Below are 16,093 nucleotides of genomic sequence, written 5' to 3' on the forward strand. Positions count from 1 at the left end.
GCCTCAATCTTGTGATCACTCCCTCCAGATGCCATAAGGAGTCTAACATTTTGTGTTCAGATAGTTTACTAAGCTGATTTGCATGCTCCTACTTAGCACCACAGGATTAGACAGTTTAAGAGCCAGGCTTTGAACTTACAAATCTAACAAATAGTTCCAGAGTCAAGTAACAAAACAAAAACCCTATAGAAAGCTCCCAGAACAGCTGCAGAGCTCTGGACTTGTTATTTCCTGTGTCTGTTCTTCCAGGAAGAGAAAGGACTTTTGAAGTTCTCAGTTTTTGAATAAAAAGCAGCCTTTAATTTTGGCAAACATTTTCGTAGTTCAGAATGGATTGCACGGGGATTTCCTTACAGAATCTCTCCACTGTTTGTTATTCCTCCCCATGGACAATTTGTACAGCGCAAGACCATCCACAATTCGGTAATGACAGGCTCGGAAGTATTTGGCCTATATGCAGAGTCAAATGATGGCCTCCTCCTCTTCCTTTCTTCCTTAGAACAGGAATATAAATGGCACACCTCTGCTTGGAGGCTGGTGCTGCATGCAAAGTGATGCCTTCCTCTAAGAGGCATGGCTGGAGGTTTCTGGGTAAGACCCTCTCACAGGTGCTGTGGTAAGCGAAACACATACAAGCCTGGCCTGCAGAGGCCGTTTTGATGAAGTAAGCAAGTCCCAAGTCTATGCAGGCTGTTTTGCCATGGATTGGAAGGCTTATGCAGCCTGCACTTTTCTCAGTTAATTCCTGGAACAAGAGTATTTTCTAAGCTGTGTTCAACCTTGGCAGTTCCTAATACCTGAAATACTTTGCTCAAGGAATCTGATAAGAAGGAAGGTGAAACAAAGGACAAATCCTTCAGCCAAACTGCAGCACTTTGGTGTCACTCAGTTCCAGGAATCTCATAATTTCAGGAAGGGACTCACAAGATATCTTTCAGCAAAATAATGGCTAGTAACACAAAAGGAACAAATCTGATAACATCTGACTAGCAGGAATGAGCTGAAGTGATGCATGTGACCCTTCCAGACATCTCTCACCTCTGATTTTTGGAATACACCCTCATCTCTAAACAGAATTTTCCCTTGGAAATTGTTAAATTGCACCTCCATGGGATTTACATAGATGGGATAAACTTAGGAGAAATCAGCAGCATGTTTAACAGTAACCAAAGGAAACTCCTATCGCACCAGCTAACAAAGCCATTATTAATTTTGCATGATGCATGTGACTTTGTCCCAAGGTTGATTTATATACCAGATAGCATGTGACATTCAGGGAATTTTAACAGCTCAAAGAGCCTCTGATCAAACCTCCACAGACAGCAAAACACTTTATGCGAGCTGGCACAGACAGAAGTATGCACACTTTCTGTTTTGGTGATTTCAAAATACTGCCCCCAGATAGAAACTCACAATCCAAAGCATTAAGAAGGGGAAAAAAAAGTCTTAAAAGGAAAAAGTCTGAGATTTGACAGAGAACATCAGCTGGTTTTAATCCTTACTCTATAGGTAACTTAATTCCCTTGATGACTTAACTGTTTAGGAGAAAAAAAAATAATCTCATCAATATAAAATGGTTAACCCCCCAAAATGGAATACAGCAATTAAAGGAACATATTTAGGTATGTAGAATTGTGGATTTTTCTCTACATCAGATCACAAAGTAAACCAAAGTGTAGTCCAATTGTCTTCTATCTCATACTGGGCCAGGTGCCAGGCACTTCAGGTGGAAGCAGTGGAATTGCTGGACTGCAGGAATACACAGGAGCCTGCTAATGGTAAGCTGTTGCTTTTTCTGACAGTGCATAATTAATCAATCCCTACACACCTTTTGTTATTCATTTAGCCAAGTGTTAGCCTTTTCTGAAGGCTGCTAAATTCCTGGACTGAGTGGTTCAAGTTTGAAGTACCTGCTATCAGGATTAATGTTGTCATCCTTTCCCCTTTCTGCTAACTGAAGAGTAAAATCTCAGTAAAGAACTTAAGTGTTTCACCTTTTCTTTGAAAACTGACTTGGCAGAGCAGTTCCCTTATTCATCTTCTGTCTTGAACAGATCTCTCTTGCTCAGGGGAAACTCAGTTTTCTACTCATCTCCACATTCTTCCCATGTACTATTCCCCCCTCATTTTCTATAATGACAAGCTTTCATGAAAGGAAAAAACAAACCACAGAACACTTGGGAATATTCAACTGCCGTGGTTGTAACGGTGCAGAGAAAGGGTGAAAAAATACGCAGTTTCTTGGTCAGACTCAGCACATTTCTTTCAGGTAGCCTTTTCTACATCGGTGCAGAAGTGGTGAAATATGCTGGTATTGAGCCTGCAGTCCTTCAGAAGTGCTGCACTCCCTCTCAAAATCCCACAACCAGCTAATCTTTCAACAAAGCTGTCAGCCATCTGCCAGGTGTTGCTCTGCAGAGCTCTGTGGCCACACATACGCCTATGGTGATAAAAACTTCTTTGCCAACCTGCCACATACATGGATGGAGATGTTAATAAACCTGTATCATGCAAGGAGGAAGATGAATTGTATCAAATTGGTGTGTGATTGGTGAGCTCCAAGCTATCTCACTGACCAAAATGACTGTTTTTTCATCATTTATACTATATATTTACTACAGGGTTACCGAGGGCTGCAGGGCCAACAATGGGGTGCCCACACACACATCCCACCCAAGATGCAGCCAGCAAAATGCCACAAGCATCTCCTGTTTCCCTTTCTGCAGTCACTCAGATGATACATGCTCCCAACACTGCTTGTACACACATGCCTCTGACAAAGGAGGCCAAACCTTAGCTGCTGTGAACTACAGCACGTCTGAAGAGATTAAAAACCCTAAACTAATTACAACACCTGAGGTCCTGGTATTAAATCCCACTGGAAAGGCTCCAGGAAAACCTCTCACAATGAAGTGAATAAAGCAGTTTAACCCCCCAAAACATTTGCTAGCTCAGTTTAACAACCTATTTCACTTAGAAATAACATCCTTGTCTGAATGAGAGGAGGTATTCTTCCTATGCACATCAAGAAGAATGGCCCAAATGAAGTGCTACCACACCTTTTCAGTTACTGAGATGACACATCTCTCTCAGCTTGCAAGTCAGCTTTGTATTTTCATTTTAGTATGTCATAATCAACAACAAAAATACAAAAGGAAATCATTAATCAATGCAATTATTCTTTTCTGCATATAGTAATAAAAATGCAGTGCATTTCATCAACTATTGATCCCTTATGCTAAGGAGTATTACACTCAAAATACAGTGATGTGTGTAAGTCCACAGTATAGAAACAAATAAACTGAAATCCAGCTTCCCTGTTGCCATACTCTTGGGACTTTTTTTGCATTACTTTGTGTTTTGTTAGTTCTTGTTTTTTTTTCCCATGGGAAGGTATTGATTAAATCAGTGTCAATGCTATTTGTAGATGGATTTCAGGGTCTCAGTGCTGCAATACCTGTGTTTAAATTGTGGGGTTTTTTTTGTTTGCTTACTTGGTTGTTTTTTAAGCTTTCAAGTTTGCAGAATACTGTCCACAGACTGTTTTGTAAGTGCTTGTTCCTGCAAACTTCACTTGAAATCCCACCTACAGACCTTTTAGTACAGCGCTGGTAATCGGGCGGCGTGGGCAGCGATCACATGCATGGCACTGATTGACTGAACTGCCTGCTCAGCTGCAGGCTGCCGGGAAGGCCAGCCGCCGTTCTGCAGCACTACACACTTCCAGATCTGCCTGGAGGGCAGGATAGCAAGTTCTGGGCTTGAATTAGAAACATTTGGTAAGAAATAGGCACACTAGTGCTGGGCTATGCGGGAACACTCTGTTCTCCTCGCTCATGGCACTCAGCTAAAACGTAATCCACAACAGTTACAAACCTTAGCTATGGAAGCAGCTCCGAAATGCTTGCTCACAAGCCCTCTCAGCTGGCACCCACTGACTGGCTTAGCAGGCAAGCCTACCAATCAGACATCCCAGTTCACAGAGACAGTTTGCTTCACATCCAGTTTGAGAGTAAAACTATTTGATTTGCATCTGCCAAACACACACTAGTAAAATACTTCTCTTGGACCATGGAAGTGCACCTAGGCTAAGTGTTCAGCATTTGCATTTGGCCGGGGCTCTGCTCACACCAGCATACTACATCTAAAGCCTGACAGTTACTACACATGTGCCTCCATATGCAGCAGACAAGATTGATGCAGAAGGTGGGCACATGGCAGAGTCTGAGCCCATGCGCTGTGAAACAAATTTCTCTGTCATCTCTCTGCTCAGTTTTAGGCAAAATGACCATGGCCTGGAGAAGTACAGCAAATCTCTGCTCTTGTGCACAGATTTGACTATGTGATGAATGTAAAAAAAAAACCCCAAGCAAACAGAAAAATCTCTCAAATTGGTAAAAATTACATCTAGCACAACATAAAAAGCAGAGGCCCCAGCCTGCTCACCTGGCCCTAGTTACCACAGTTCTGTGCCACTGAATGAGAGCATTTAAGGTAGCTGTGGTCTTAATGCAATGAAGAATTTGAGTGACAAATAAAATCCAGTCAATGGACAAGACTGTCTCACGTAATTTTGTGCCACTCTTCAAGGCTCTATCCTAACATTTGACTGGGTGCAGTGAAAGCTACAGCTGAAGGCAACCCCTCAACCTGTAATTGTTCTCACAAGCCACTTGTGGAAAGCCTGGCAGTGTCCCTGGTCACTAGATGCTCCGTGTCTCCTGAAGTATGACACAGAGGACCAGCTCAACTATAGCCTGGAGGAACAGGTAATTTTCTGAGAGAAGGACCTACCAAATTTGCTAGAGCAGAGCAATAAATAAGTCAGTGTTGACTGCATTGGGATGCACAGTCCTTTCCCTTTTCACCAGGGATGCAACCAGAGCTGCAGCATGCATTCTACAGAAGGTTTGAGTGACACAGGCCACCTGGCAGGGGAAGGGAGGATGCCCTGGCTGCTAGATCCATGGACAGGTGGTACAACCCTGCTTTATAAAGCCAGTCTCAGCTTTAAGTGCAGAAGCAGTCTGAGTGTTGGCATTAACATCTTTGTGGCTACTGTAAGCTTGCTTTCACATCCACAGCTAGGAAAGACTCAGTATCTCCTCGGTGAGACACAGAAGACACCATTTTGCTGCTCTTCCATCTGCACCAACAAAATGGGGATTCTGGAAGGCACGTACTCTAAAAGATGACATCTCTCTCACCCCCAACAGCTGATTATTCTGCAACTGTCCACCCCCTCTTGTGAAACCCATATGAACAGAATGGAGGAAGGAAGAATCAGAGAGAAGCACTATTCAAACAGAGTCACACGCGCTCATAATCCTGTTTTGTATTTGCAGGGCATGAGAGCTCAAATCCACACATAAGAGCATGTCTAGGAAGAAGGAGATGTACCAAAAGGTGGAACTTATTTCATATGATGGGAAAGCCACTGGCAGACAGAAGGAAGCTCTATTCTCTTCATGTGTTCATATGACTCCCATTAGTAACCCAGGCAGAAAAAAACCAGTCATTGTTTTCAGAAGCTCAGGTGATGGCTGAAGTCACACATAGCCTCTGAAAACACAGATGTGCACACCCTGGCCTGAGACTCCTCAGGGCAGTGCTAATTTGCATCTCAGCAAGCACAGGGTCGCCACAACCTCCTGGAAGCCCTTCCATGGCATTCTGATCAGCCATGCGCCACCCAGGGAATCCCTGCCTAGCAAGCAAGTGGAGAAATTCTCTCCTGTCCACGGTGACTACTTGCCAGGTTGAATCAGAGGCAGCCACAGCTGCAGGTTTTCTTTACTCATGTCTGAGGTTTCATAACTACTCTCCTCTTACAGGGAAAGGCAAAATATACTAGGTCACGTATGCTGTGGAGGCAGAAGCAGAGAAGTTAACTTCTCAGTGTTCTTCAGAGATTGTTTCTTTAGAGCAACGTTTTCCCTCTCTTGAATTGTTAAAATACAATACATATATTTTCCTTCTTTCACTCCTAAGGCACAAACTAACAGAAGAATTCTTGTTTGTACAAAGAGACATAGTAACTGGAGAAGGGTTTGATCCTAGATGCTGGTCACCTTCAATTCATCAAGATTTCAAATGAAATCAAAGTCTGCAGCACCTGCAAAGCTCACCCAGATTTCCCACTCCTACTTGAGTCAGTGCAAACGACCAACCAAGCATGCACACTCTGGAGAGGCGAGCCACCAAAACACAGAGTAGCAGAGAGAAAGTATTTTTTTTTCCAGTTGTGCTTTTCAGATCCCAATAATTATTTCCAAGCAGTAACTGAAGTGGAAGAAAAGGGAGAAAGAAGGAAGTTCCTTTTAGACTATGAAATACCAAATTTCTTTGACATGTAGGGCACTATCTTAAACTCAAGTGACCAGCCACCAAAGAAAGAAGCCATCCTGAAATACACAGGGACTCAACAGTACATGAAAGTAACTTTGAGAATAAATCAAATTAATTCTCTTCCCCTAAGTGACAATGAGAATGAATGCCTATTCTAGTGTATGACTTTCAGTTTCTCCAGATTTTCAGTTCCATATTCAGTACAAAATTCATTTCCTGTTGTTTTTGGCAAAGGAACATGATGATCACATAAAAATATACTCAGCCCACTCAGGTTTCTCTCTCTCATTTCACTCTTCTGACCAGCCATCACACAATCCTACCTTCCCAGTTGTTGTCATCACACAGTGCTGTCAAATCCAGCCGAGGCACTTCTGACACAAAGCTGTTTTCCTGGTCATCAGCATCTTGATTTCTTTGCAACTTGTTTTCAGGAATGTTTGGATGCTCTTGAATCTTCATACTTGAAGTCAGCTATATTCCCATACACCCAGAGAAATGAGAGAAGAAAAAAAAATATATTTGAGGAGGCAGAAGAGGAAAAAACCACCTCTGCAGTCACAGCAGTAAGCTCACACCTTTAGCTAAAAAAGGTCCAAACAAATAGGCTCTGACGTTTCCAGTTCCAAATCCCCTGCTCAGTGACCCCCATGTACTAATTGCTCACTCACACCATCAAAAACATCTGTCCATCTGCCTTCCTTGGATTTTTCCTCCTTTAGAAAGCCACTGCACGTTCCCGAGACTGCCTGCCCTGACAACTGCATACAGCTGAAAAAGCCTCCAGTAATCGACTGGGATGAAGAGGGAGGGAGGAAGGCAGGGAGAAAGGGGGAGAGAGAGGGGATGGCTGCGTACACTTCCTACAGGAGTGTAACTCCTTGGAGCAACAACAAAAAAGCTGCTGCTGTTGTAAGGCTGCAGCAATATGGTGTCTTCTAAATGCAGGCACCGCAGCTCCTGAGGTAGCAGCCGCAGACAGCAAGCAGCGCAGGCTACGTACATGAATGCTCTCATGCAGGCTGTGCTGGCTCAGATCAATTAGTGCCAGCTAAGCTGTGCTGGCTGCACATTCCCCGATTTCCTGTCGTTGTTTTCTAGCTGGGCGTGGGGAGAGCAGAACTATTTATGGAGGAGCTCTGGGTATTAAAGCAGTGTTGCGCAAATCCAAACGGCAGTGGGGTTTGGCATCTCAGCTGGAAGCAGTGTGGACTCTGGGAAAAAGCCAAAAAATCTACACAAGCATCCAATGACTTAGGGGAGAAAAAAAAAAAACAGGGGGAAAAAAAAAAGAAGGCAGAAAGCTGTCAAGTAAATGATTCATCATTTAGCACTACTTAGAAGCAACTGCTGTTTGTCTCACCACTGTTCACCTCTGCACATACCACTGATCGTGTGCACTTATGCAGAAATCACTGCCATTCCCACAATCCAGACAGTGTGTGCTGCCTGTAATAGTGCCTGATGACATGAGCATTCTTGTCACTCTAAAATAAATTAGCTGTAATGCATCACAGAGGGCAGTCGGGAAAAGGAAGCGTAAAGCACGTACATAAACACGTAGTGTGCTATGTGTACATCCACCGACAAACACACAGCTATCCAAACAGCATTGCATTACTGCATGAACTACCTGATCTCAGTAAGAACAGCTTAAGCATTAATTCTCTCAAATACAGGCTAGAAGGTAGTCAACATGCAGATTCCCCCCCCCCCCCCCCCCCCCAGGTATTTTGATAATCTAGTTAGCAGTTCTGCATAGGCAGAAACTAAGTGGTACATTGGGATGGATTTTACCTGTGAATCCAGAAGCATGGGCAAAATGTACTAACTCCATGTTGTCACTCTATACCAGTAAGGCACACTTAAGTTGACTTTTTTCATCTGCATAAAGCTAATGATGGGGTTTTTTGTATGTGTATTTTTTGGTTGGTTGGTTGTGGGTTTTTTGTTGTTGTTATTCCCCCCCCACCCCCCCCCCTTGGGCAGAGGAAAACAAGTTAGCTTCATGCACAGATGGAGAAAACCTGCCCAGCAGACAAATCATATAAATAAACATTTTCTTCTGGCGTCAATCCCATCAATCCTTGCAAATGGACAGGGTGACAGATAATCTCATCTAGACTCCCTTTCCCATGGAAGGTTGGACCAGGTGATCTTTTGAGGTCAGTTCCAACCTGAGCTATTCTATGGTTCTAAAACCCTGGGTGATGAACACCTCTGTATTTGTAATGTTCTGCATTGCATTTGTATATGGTTTTCATTTCCTTTTCATTTCAGTAAGTTGCCTTTCTGAAACATTTCAACAAAAGGAAACATGACAGCACAGTTTGCCAAGCACTAATAACTCATACAGCTTGACACTAAATCTGATTACAAAAATGTTTATTGTGAGAGCTGTACATGGGAAAAGGCTAATACACTGCTCAATATCCTTTCAAGCTGCTTCCAGGTGGGGAGGACTCAAGTATTTTGTTAAGGTCCAGTAACAAATTTTGTGCCAGGACCTAAAGAGTGAATGTACATTACAAACAGAAAGACTGTGGCCAGAAACAGGCAGTCTTCTACATTTACTAAAGAACAAACTGTGCCAGCTGATTAAATGCATTTAAATTGGCAGCACAGTATTTTATGGCTGAAGGAAATAAAGCACTAAGTTTCAAAACAGGTGTTACTCTTGGTAACATCAGGAAGCATAAAGAGTGGAATTGATCCAGTTTGAGAAATTTCAAAGGGAGGAACCTGAAAGTAGCATCTTGTCACCACTGCTGATACTGTTGAACATCTTTCTGTGAAGTGCACAATCTCCTGCTTACTAAGACTCTTAAAAGACATTTTTGGCAAATATGAGTACTTCCTAGATGGGTAAACATTTCCATTATAGATATATTAGAAAGGTCATAGCAGTGTCTTCTTACTTCTAAAGTCACTTCAGTTGTTGGAAGTGTTTTAAATCTATTTAAAAACAGGCCTGTGCTGTGCCCACAGCCAATTACTCTCCTCTCTTTGCTATAATACAATGAATAAATCATTAGGCAATCTGAAACCCAGGAGACTCAAGGAAGTAGACGCTTAACCTTCCTTGCATTAACACTCCAAACCCATAGAGTGGTAGCTAATTCATTATTCCCATCACTCATTTTCCTATTTGATTTCCTAATGTGACCAGTTGCCAATCTCCAGGACAAGAATGAAATAAGGCAGAACTCTTGTGCTTTAGGTGTGGACATGTCACAACTTCTTACAAACCAAAGGGGCAGCAAGTTGATTATCGCAGTAGCAGCTGGCAGTCACAGTGCACTGTGGGTACTACACACATGACCACCACAACAACAATCTTCAAACTAGGCACTTGAGTTCTGCTTTTTCGGAAGCTGCTTCTGCAGCCACGGTTTGCAGGTACCAGCAACTTCAGATCTAAATAAGAGATACATCAGCTGCTTTCATTCTCCCTGCTCTGAAGGAGATTCAGCATAAAGAGTATCTCAAGCACCTAGAAATGAACGGCAAGAGAAAGAACTCTGAATTCTGATCAGAAACTTGTGTTCTGTTCAATTACATGTGGATTCAAGTCCATTTTATTTAAAAGGCTTACTTCCCCTATACCTGATTATCCATTACAACCACAAGCAGGAAGCAACCCTAAGCACCTCTTGGCAATACAATCTCATACAAGAATGCAGCCATTCTGCTGCCTTACTCCTGAGTCATGCCAATCCCCCTCTACACTTGTTGCTGTGTTGGTATGAATTCCAAACACCCCTCCCTTATCAAAATCTGGGTACCAGAAACCTGTGTTTTTCAAACCACAGTCTACATCCTGGAGCTTAGCTACTTCAAAGAGCAGATTGTGAAGGCTACAAAAGCACTGAAAATTCATCTGGGACATGTTTCAAGGTATTTTTCACTGCTTCGTGGAGACCTGAGTTTGCACAACTGGCAGCTATGGCAAATGCCAAATAACCTTTCCCAAATATCTTCAAGACTGCAAACAGGGTGATAAAGAGAAAAGAGTAAGTAACACCCCGTCCCTTCCTCATCCTGAATGGGTTATTTGTTACAAAGGGCATGTCTTTAAGCTGCCCGAAGTAAAATGCTTATAAGGGACAAGGAATGTAAAACTACCCTACAGGAATGTAGCATTTTCTTGACCTTGTAATTCCTATATTATACAATCTGTGGGTTCTACAGCAGTTACATTTCTAAATTTTAAGACTCTTCCTAAAGGAGATTTTAAGATTATGATTTCATATTGAAATATACCTTCCCAGAAGAATTTAAAAGCTTAATGGGAGTATTGTGTGGCAAGGCGGCGACAGCACCTTCTCCAGATGCAAGCGGGTACGTGAGGCACGAGGTGCTGCAAAATCCACACTCAGGAGAACACAACTCACAAGCAAGGGCAGGATCACTGGGGATTACTGACCCTCTGGGAGCAAAGTAGGAGATCCATCTAAACCCAGTCAGAGCAGTGATCAAAGGCAGCACCCTGAACACCGCTTGCACAGATTACATGTTTCGTTGTCCCAACAACACAGCTGGGCAGAGCCCTTCTGTTAGCAAATAATCTCTTCTACCTTTCCTGCTAGATGAACATAATACCTACCAGAAATAAAATTGTTCAAAGGCAACAAATGCCTAGTGGCTTTTATTTTAAAAAAAACAACTAACCAAAAAACCCCAAACCCCCAACCCCAATTCCCCCCAAAAAACAACAAAAGAAACCAACCAAAACCCCACCACAAAACAAGACCGCAAGAAAAAGCTAGCGTAACATTCTGTCAGTTCTCAGCTAACTCCAGATGGCCAAAGAAACCAGACATTGTCCACAGCTGTTTTACTGTGCTCCTCCGTAACAAGTGCCAAACTGAAGGAGAGGTATTTTAAATACTTGGCTGTCCAAAGCTGTTTCTAGCAAACCCAAATGAACTGATGACTGCAAAGGTGTTCATCTAACCCAACCCTAACCTTTGCTTTTCTGAACAGTTAGATAAAAAAACCATCAGAAAGCAAATGCAGGAGGTGATTGCTGAGCAGAAATGGAAAGTTGAGGAAAAAAGTGTTGCCATGAACATCACATTTTCCCTTCTGAAATCTCATCCCACCCACCAGCCCTCAGAAGCAGGAGACGATCAAGACAAATGGATCGCAGACACCTCTGTTCAAAGGCAACAGGCCCCATTGGGAAAATAAATAAATAAAAAGACCAAATTATTTTAGAGACAAGAGAATCTTACTGCCCTGGGAGATAACACACTGTGTTTGCAAGGATTAATAAGGGATCTTGGTGTCACTTTGCTTTAACAGCTGATTTCACCGATGCTTCCCTTTGTGGCAAGGGATCAAAGGGACTGAAGCAGGTACTCCCAAGCTTCTCATTGGTTGAGAGGCTCCCTAAATTATGTAAATACAAAGCAGGGGGAAGGGGAAGAAAGAGCAAATGCTAACTCCATTTCTCTGGGAGAAACAGAATTTCACAGAACTATATTGCCTAACTACTTGCTTGTATTAATTAAAAAGCCCATGTAGAGACCACAAAACTGAAACAAAAAGCAAAAAATACCAACCTGAGGGTGTGTGAGGAAAACCTCGTCGTTTTCACTTTCTTTGCTATAAAGAGAACCAAAACAAACCCAACAGATTACAAATACAAAACCAGACTTGTAACAAAACCAAGCAAGACTTCTGCACGTACAGCTTTTTAGGTTCTTGCCACTGCTTCACGCTTACTAAATCATTCAGTAAAGGAAGGGACACTGGGCTGCAGTGTCTCAGGCTGCTAAAATATGAATTCCTGCATTCTCTCAGGAGCTATTTGTGAAAAGTATCACGTAATTTATTTCAACTCAATGAACCTTCACAATAAACTTCACTGTAGTGAGAAACTGTCATCTGAAGCAAGCAGAGTACTGCTCTTGCAGAAGAGTAAAGCCCAAACAAAACTCCTAATCCAGAGGGCAGGTGAGACAGGCCCTGCTGTCCCCTGTGTGGAGGGCATTGTTTCAGGTGCATCACAGCTGACTTCTTTTGAATTCTGCACCATCAACATCTGCAGTGCCATTCTTAAGAGGCAGGGAGAAGAGTCTTCATGGCATGTGCTGCTAGGCAGAGCCCATGCAACATACAGAGGGCCTCCAATACAGTTCTACTTTGATGCTACCGTGGCGGGTGACACTGTTTCACAGCATAACTAAATGTCATCCTCACAGCCCGCAGTACAAAATTTCTTAGGCTGTACTACAACAACAGGGGAACAAAACCACATACAATATATAAAAAAAAATATTAAAAAAAATTACCTTTCTTCAGATAAAATTTCCATGTCATCAGGTCCTGTTCTGTCTATAGGCCTGGATGAGCTTAAGCTTTCCATACTCTGTAATATGGTTAAAGCAGTGAGATACATAAGAGAAACAGATTCAAGCTGCAGGCCATTAAACAGATCAGACATACCAATTTCCAGCAGAACTTATAAAAAGCCCAAAACAGACTACTGCCTGCTGCACATTTATAACAAATCAAACCCCCCCAGTTTATTGTCCACAACCTGCAAAACCCCCCAGCTGCTCACTGCTTTATCTGTTTCATTAGTCGACCTCAAAATGTCTAACAGAATAATGCTGCACCAGTTCCCATTTTACAGACTGACAGACAGGCTGAGCTTGAGAGCAGCATCATCCTACCAACAAAACTCCTTATGCTTCTCTTAAGAAAATACTCCCCTTCTCAGCCAAATCCATGCTTAGTTTTTTCTTAAACGGGCAGAAGCATGCAAAGCCACTACCCACGTGCACAGAGGGAATGTTAAGGTTGCACTAATATGAATGTAGAGCAAGAAATCCAACTGGTTATGATAATTTGTTCTGAAATTTGTCTTGGCTACAATTAGGAACATTAGCACTGGTGTCCTTTAAGATTTTGAGAAAGAATTGTGAAGATAAGCCATGCTGCCATGTGTCCAGGAGGTTCTCTACCCTGGTTTTTGGGCAAGTCCCTCTTAAGTAGGAGGAAGTCAGTCAGTAAAATGGCATGTGGGTCCTGCTTTGGCCCTGCGAACAGTGTGCACAGATTTCTTGGGGCAGTCACAATCCTCTCCCTCCTACTACACCTCCAGCCCCACAAGGTCTTGCATACTATGATTCATCAAGTCAGACTGGTACCTGGCTATCATGTATCTGAAATGCAGTTATAAGGTTTTAATGCTTCGTGGTTGGCTTGCTCAGGAGGGTAAGTGGAACTGACACTTTCCACTGCTGACTTATGCTTTTGAGTCAGATGCAATTGGACAGCTAAGAGGAGAGCTTCCACACACTGTCCTACATATTCTTGTAGGCTTTGAAAAGCAGGAAGGCTCAGAAAATGGTGACTAAGAAGATGCAACATCACAAACCTGTTTACGTGATGAAGGTCTGTTAGTAAATGTTAAGGTGCAGGGTATGTCCTTTGATACTCCGAGCAGGTAGCTTAACTTGGGTTATTATTTGAAGCGTAAAGATGCAGCCAAAAGAAAGCTAAACAATCACACATCCTGCTGGCAATCTCTGAGGTGCAAGTATGTAAAAGTGCACTCATGAAAACTTAAAAAGCAGCCTTTACTGTTCAGAAAGACTGTGCTCTGTGCAAGCTGTTCCATAACAATAGTCCCAGTTAACAAAGGCACTGTAACACTTGCTCTAGCAAAGCAAGCAAAAACTACACAGTCATCTTGGACAAAGTGGGCTTTGTGCAACGTTACTCCATTTTATGTTTCTTTCAGCATTTGTCTCTCAAGAGATCCAAAAATGAGGGGCAGGGCAAAGTGCAATGGGCACAGGTAAGATTGAGAACGTTTTCACATCCATTTTTCAGGTCTGCACTTTTGTCAGTCTTTCTTTTCCCAAATCCCCACTCAAATTCTAATTTACATTCAAATGACTTTTACACTCCACAGGCACAGAGAAGAGGTGTGGAAAAGAGTAGAAGTGGAGGGGGCCAAGCTCTTTTTGATGGTGCATAGTAATAAAAGAAACAACAGGTTCAATCTTGAGCATAGAAGATTTCACCTTGCCATGAGGAGAAACTTCTTTACAGTGAGGGTGATGGAGCACTGGAACAGGCTGCCCAGAGAGACTGTGTAAATGTGTCCTTCTCTGGGCACATCCAAAACCTGTCTGGAGGCATTCCTGTGTGGACTACCCTAAGTGATCCTGCTTTGGCAGGAGGCCTGGACCTGATGATCTTTTGAGGTCCTTTCAAATATCTAATGTACTGTGATACTTGACTTTTGTCTATGTTAAAGTCCACTCCTATAAGCAAAGACCCAAAGTGAGAGTGTGTCTATCATATAAGCACGTTACTGATACTGATCACTAAATCCAAGCACAACCTATAACTGTTCCTGTTTTGCGACCGGAACAAAACGAATCCCAACACAGTGCCACATTGAAGAACTCCCTCTTCGCAGGCTCTACAATTTAATCAAGTACAGCTGAAGGAAATGTCCCACAGGCTGGAAGGACAGTCTTTTCAGACAGTTTTCACTGTTAGTAGTAGCTGTGTAATGCATGCCTGGTGCCAGGTACTGGGATGCGCAGCACTTTTGTCACTGTAAGCAGACCCTGAGCCAAAGCACGTACGGTTTCTTAATTGCTGACACTGTAACCAGTGTCTGGTTTGCTTGAGAGGGAAGGAGGGTGCATCAGTTTTATTCTACAGCTTGTAAAAGCTGGCCAACTGTCTTCTACTGGGAAGATCACACGAGAATATGCTGGACAAACTGTACAGCATTCCAGATATTCAGGACATTATATCAGTGCCACTTATAAATAAAAGGTAGCTAGATGGATTGTCTTTTTGACCAGCACACTCCAAATGTGTTTTGCAAATTGCCAATGCCACAGTACCACGACAGGCTTTAGGGGAAAAAAAAAGCATAACACACCTTTGACATCTCATTACCAAGAAGTCACTTCTGATCTCTGCTTTCGGAGCTTAGCAGGAATAGGAAAAAATAAACTTGCCCTGAACAAGTAAACCTATATGCAAAATTTTTGAAAGACTGGGACAAAAGACTTCCTTTCTGTCTTTCCAAAATGCTTCACTGTATTCAGAAGAAATAATTAAAAAAAAAAAGAGGCAAAAAGTTGTGGAAGAAGAAAATGACTAGATGGAATAAGAGGGTCATAAGAGAAATAGGACTTCTCAGTATTCAGTCTCCTCCATCACAAAGATTACATGTGTGTGTGCCAATGTTCCCTACAGTTCAAAATAGTCACTTATGCTTGTGTTGTAGGCAAAAACCAGCTACTCAAGGGAACCAAACGTGCACTGAAATAAAAAAGACTTTTTCCCACTAGCTGTGGTACAGTATGGTGTGTCAGCTTACCACAGGGCCGTCCTGGTTGTCATTAAGCTCTGAAAGCTTGCTGCTGGATTTCTGCCGTTTTGGTTTATTCCTTTCACTAAGGTATCCAGAGCTGTTTTCTTGCATTTTCTCTACTTCTTGAGCAGCCAGAATACAGTCTTCAAGATTGCCGAATCCAGATGGAATGTTTTCTTTGTTGACGACTTCCCTAAAATAAAGGCACATCACAACAAGCTGTTTAAAATGCTCACTTGCTACATTTATGGTAGCAACAGAGAAATGCATCATAACGACTGCTGCAGTTCCAGAAACATCCAGATACAGTACCTGTATCTCGTTCTTCCTACTGCAGCAGTAACACATGCTGTGCCATGCTAAAGCCCACTGAAGAGTGAAAGCCAG

The 16,093-nt window shown here is 42.6% G+C and overlaps 1 protein-coding gene across 4 annotated transcripts in view; it reads right to left on the reverse strand.

Moving 5' to 3' along the window:
• Nucleotides 1-16,093, reverse strand: part of FAM13A (family with sequence similarity 13 member A) — a 123,484-nt gene that overhangs the window by 19,168 nt on the left and 88,223 nt on the right. For all 4 annotated transcript variants that reach the window (XM_068137345.1, XM_068137344.1, XM_068137343.1 and 1 more), the window contains 4 exons: nt 15,713-15,899; nt 12,648-12,724; nt 11,916-11,958; nt 6,672-6,822 (listed from right to left, as the gene is read on the reverse strand). In XM_068137345.1, coding sequence (XP_067993446.1) covers nt 6,672-6,822; nt 11,916-11,958; nt 12,648-12,724; nt 15,713-15,899 — 458 coding nt within the window. The remainder of the gene's footprint in view (nt 1-6,671; nt 6,823-11,915; nt 11,959-12,647; nt 12,725-15,712; nt 15,900-16,093) is intronic.

Source organism: Melanerpes formicivorus, unplaced genomic scaffold (assembly GCF_026170545.1).
Source record: "Melanerpes formicivorus ecotype bairdi unplaced genomic scaffold, bMelFor1.0.p_v2 SCAF_4, whole genome shotgun sequence".
NCBI lineage: Eukaryota > Metazoa > Chordata > Aves > Piciformes > Picidae > Melanerpes > Melanerpes formicivorus.